The 4,876-nt window shown below is 29.1% G+C and overlaps 1 protein-coding gene across 1 annotated transcript; it reads left to right on the top strand.

Moving 5' to 3' along the window:
- Positions 1-1,937: 1,937 nt before the first annotated feature.
- On the top strand, positions 1,938-3,716 carry LOC141701211 (uncharacterized). Its single transcript, XM_074504903.1, has 4 exons — positions 1,938-1,991; positions 2,380-2,489; positions 2,930-3,538; positions 3,620-3,716. Exons 2-4 carry the CDS (start codon positions 2,461-2,463, stop codon positions 3,714-3,716), a joined length of 735 nt encoding a protein of 244 aa, XP_074361004.1. The 5' UTR covers positions 1,938-1,991; positions 2,380-2,460.
- Positions 3,717-4,876: the final 1,160 nt, after the last annotated feature.

The raw sequence follows: 4,876 nt of genomic DNA, 5'->3' as shown, positions 1-4,876 counted from the left end.
ACTTTTTCTGATCGTTTTTCTTTCTTTATCTCTTCTATTAAACGTATATATGAATGTTGGAAATCATCCCAACTAATTTAAACGTTAAAATTGGATTCTAACTGTTGTAAGTTGTTGAGATTGTTTTGAACGTTAGTGTATATTTATGTACGAGTTTTCTTGTAGTTTTTATGACTAACGTATTGCAGCAAGAACACTCACAACTCACTGATCTTTATTGGATCTAAAATACTCTCGAGCTCTTAATTATATGCACGTTTTTTATCTTAGAGAGTCTATAGTTTGAGTTGTAATTACTTTATCATTCCATTTATATTGTTCAATTTGTATTTATTAGTTGCTGGATAGTTGGCTAAGAGAAACAAGGGTTTGGTGAACTAGTACTAGAGAAGTTTGTACTACGCGGTAATGTAGTACTTAGAGGGCAGGTTTAGAAACAGGGTTTTAGCAAGCCATTATCAGCAGCTGGGATAAAGGGAGATATATTATTGTATATTGTCTTAACAAGTTGTAAACTTACTATCATTCAATAATATATTATCTTATCCAGTTGGTAAGGGACCAGGACGTAGACCATAGGGGATTACGGGTCGAACCCGGCTAAAATTCTTGTCTGTTCTTATTACTTTTCTGCATACTATTTTATGCACAGCATTTAGTCATCTTAGCTTACCATCATTGGCAGATTATTGAACTGTTTATAAAATCCCAGTAAGGGATTATCTGGTAAAATTTAAAACTAATCTTAGTTAGCCATAATCACCATCCTATTTTTTTTTTACTTTTTCATCTAAAATTCATAATTTTACATATCTTTTTAAAATATATTTTTTTGAATTAAAGTTTAATATTTACAATTTTATTCAAAAAAGAAATTCGAGAACTAATACATGAACCTATCCTCCTTATTCATCTTAAAATCATAATGGAATTATATTTTGGTACATATTAGATAAAATAATGTCTTTGTATACTGGTCAACCTTTTTGTGAATGCTAGCAAAAAATACAAAGTGGGCTGACTTTGCCCGTTTCCATTTCCTACTTTGTGGAAAGACCCAAAATTTATTAGAAAACTTGTCTATTGAAAATTTTGAGTTAAAAAAATATAAGCATGGTTTTCAATAATAAATTTTTATTACAGTTGAAAATATTAAAAATATTTATAATAATTTCGTCAAAGTACATATGGTCAAGTCAAACGTTTATAATTTCAAATAAAATTGATTAATAATTAAATAAAAATCAACAGTCATATTATCATTCATTTTAATTCTTATTTTTAAATAAACAAAACAATTAGTAAATATTTTTATAAACCGTATCATTTTTCTCATACGTATAAATTTTTTGTCAAATTTTTTTTATCCTATCTTATACCTCTAGAAATTTAATTTGATTAAATGTGATTATGTAAATATTATTTTGTGCATGAAAAATAATTTATTATTGTTAGTTAGGGTTGGATTAGTGCATATATTATTGTTAATTGAGGTCAATAGGTGGTTTATATATAATCTCACTATATAAAATATAGAATTTTCGAAAAAATGTCATTTTGAAGTTATGTTTTTTATACACTGCTTACCACTTGATTTTTAGAATGTCATTTTATTAACAACACAAAATAAATTAGAGTAATACTTCTTTAGTCTTCTACATCCACATCCAATTAATTTACATAATAGATGGAGCAATAAAAAATTTGAACTATATTGGGCCCATTTAAACCCATGAAATACAATTGGGCCTACAAAATAGAGAATATAAAAACTGTAGTTAAAACCCTAATACAAGCACAAGCGGCCGCCCCCTTACAAAAAAAATAAACATGTACATGGCTATGAAATAGTGTTTTGGTGTTATTTGTATTTTCTATGAAAGAGTGTTTTGGTGTTGTAAGGTTAAACACATCTTCAAATGAATTGGCGGAGGATTAAATGGACAAGATTTGGAGGTTTTCATGAATTGATGTTGTTTAACAAGGTTAAGGTAATAATTTGTATTTCCCTGTATCTTCATTTCCATTTCTTATGTGTTTTTTGAACAAACTTTTGTTAAAACTTAAATCCATACAATAAGTATCCCATTTTTCTTCTATATATGTATGTAGATTGACATGGAATGCCGCTTCTATTTGTTTTTACATGACCTCCATAACAAGAATTATCCCTTTGAGAATTATATGTCAATGTTAAAAAAAAGAATTGAGTTATATTTGTAAAAACTTTTTTGTTCCTCATAAATAATCAAATACATGATATAGTAAAAAAATGAAAATTTATAGCTAAGAAGCCCATATGTTATTTAGATTTTATCTTCATATTTGTTTAATTATACTATTAAATTTATTTTATGTTTATGTGTGACCTTTTTTCAGAGACATATGCAGAGGAATTTTATTTTTCTTGCTATTTGCAACAAGTTCCACAAACAATGAAGAAAATGCTCCAAGTTCCTTATGTTTCACCTCTTCATCAAATTACTAGTGTAAGTTTTCTTTGTTCTTCTTTAAATTTTACTATGCAAATATATAAACTAAATATATATGCACATAGTACAAGTGAAGCCCTCATCACTATTTAACTTTATATTACGTGATACATGGTTAAAAATGAGATTTCTTACTTGATAAAGATGTAGGCTCTGTTTGTGACAAATTATAGTGCTGTAAAAACTTATATATCAATACAAGAAGAGGTAGGCTCACCATTTTCAGTCTCACTAGAACCTTCTATTGATGTAATACTTCAGTAACTATTCAAAAAGTATATAGTAATGGTTTTTTTTTGAATCCAGTAGTAATCACTATTTAACTTTATATTAGGGGATACATGGTTAAAAATGAGATTTCTTAGTTGATAAAGATGTAGGCTCTGTTTGGGACAAATTATAGTTTTGTAAAAACTTATATTTTAATACATGAACAGGTACGCTCACCATTTTCACCCTCATAGTCTTAATAGGGGAATTGGTGGTGGCATTGTTGGTGGTGAAGTTCGTGCTAACTTAAGCAATGTCATTGGTGGTAACTTTAATAATGGCATCAAGGGTGGTAGCATTGGTGGTATATTGGGTACTCTTAGTAGTGACATTGGGGGTAGCATGACTAGCATCTTTAGTGGTTATATTGGTGGTACTAGAGACGATAACATTAGTAGTGGATTTGGTGGCACTGATGATGACATTGGTTGTATTGCTCTTGTTAGTGCAATTGGCGACATTGGAAGTGGTATTTTTGGTCGGAGAGTTGGTGGTGGTATTGTTGGTATTGGTGTTAAATTTCGTGGTAGTTTAAGCATTTTCATTGGTGGCCACATTAATTATGGTATTACAGGTGGTACAATTGGTAGTGGCATTGGTGGTAACATTGCTGGTAGCTTTAGTAGTGGCATGGCTAGTTGTCATATTTTCAGCATTGGTGGTATATTGGTTAGTCTTAATTATGGCAAGGGTGGTAGCTTAAGTGGAAGCATTGGCGGTGGCATGGTGGGTAGCTTTAGTGGTAACACTGGTTGTATGTTCGGTAATATTCGGAGGTAGTGGTTTTAGTTATAGTTCCATTGGCGTATTAGCATCACTAGTGCATAAAACTTTGATAATGCTGGCATTGGTGGTAGTGCTATTAATATGAGTGGTGGTGCTCGTGACATTAACCCACCTTACAATGTTGACCAAATACCTTTGGCATCGATATCAACATCAACATTATCTTAATAATTTCTTGGAGCTCCTCATGTGGCTATTTCCAAATTTTGTTTCTTGTGCTACTCCCAAAGCTACTATCACTTTTATAGAGGATGAACCCATGTTTACAATAGGATTTGTGACTTGTAGGGGATGTTCTTCCCAAAAACACCAAGAAGTTTATAAACCTTAGGCCCTTTATATGATTTTAAAGATCTCTCAGCTCTTACATAATTGTACCATAAAATCAATCATTTCAGTGGCCTCTATTTGATTAGTAATTATATTTTTGTACATACTTTCACTAAATAATTTTGAAAATAATTACAATTCTCAAACCCAAAAAAGTACTTTGAAGCATGGGTTTATAAGCACATATAACTCATATATTTGTCTGTTTGGCCGTTTTTATTTTTTGAATTTAGGTCATGAACATTACAAATAAATTTTAAGAAATGATCTAATACAATAATGAATTGTGGTTAATGTCCATGAATGATAAATAGTTACATATATTATTAGCAAGTATCATGTAATCAAATGATATATATATATATGCGTGTGTATGTAAGTTGGTAACCTATTAACTAGATAAAACTACTCTAGATGTCAATTTTTTTATCATTTCTAAAAAATTGTCTCCTTTAAAAAAATTATATTCAGCCAAGAATTGTATGCATGTATTTTGTGAGAAGAAAATATTGTGTAAAACATAATGTTTATTAAATAATTATGTTTTGATTTAGTATTGTATAATCATGAATCATGTTCCCTATAAAATACTATTGTTATGTAAAAAGGTATTGTTATGTAAAAAAGTGGAAAAGTTGTAAATTATTTTTAAAATATAATATATATTTTAGATATATGTTCATCATCTGTATAAAGGAATAATTTTTCAAAATTTAAAAACAATAAAAAGATAAAGAATAGAGAAATGAGTTCCTTAAGAAAAAGAACAAAAAAGTACAATTAGTTAATAGGTGTGGTTAATATTAAAAGTTACTAATTTGTATGAACCTTCCTCTAAAATTAGTTATTCATAAAAAAGTGGTTATTAATAAAAGATAATAGGTTCTATGAACCTTCATCTAGATGATTGATGAAGGTTTAACCATAACCCAATTTTAATGGTAACGTAGTAACTCACCCACAATCATGAAGGTTTGTTCTCTAACTCATCATTTCTT

Source organism: Apium graveolens, unplaced genomic scaffold, assembly GCF_009905375.1.
Source record: "Apium graveolens cultivar Ventura unplaced genomic scaffold, ASM990537v1 ctg3590, whole genome shotgun sequence".
NCBI classification, from domain to species: domain Eukaryota; kingdom Viridiplantae; phylum Streptophyta; class Magnoliopsida; order Apiales; family Apiaceae; genus Apium; species Apium graveolens.
The sequence above is the reverse complement of the archived record's forward strand: the minus strand, read 5'-3'. Positions and strand labels throughout refer to the sequence as shown.

What these genes read in the sequence shown, in the direction of transcription:
- LOC141701211 (XM_074504903.1), top strand. Translation starts at nt 2,461, where the DNA reads ATGTTTCACCTCTTCATCAAATTACTAGT. An exon ending in CTCTTCATCAAATTACTAGT is followed by an intron (nt 2,490 to 2,929) that starts GTAAGTTTTCTT and finishes ATACATGAACAG; the next exon opens with GTACGCTCACCATTTTCACC. An exon ending in ATGTTCGGTAATATTCGGAG is followed by an intron (nt 3,539 to 3,619) that starts GTAGTGGTTTTA and finishes CATTGGTGGTAG; the next exon opens with TGCTATTAATATGAGTGGTG.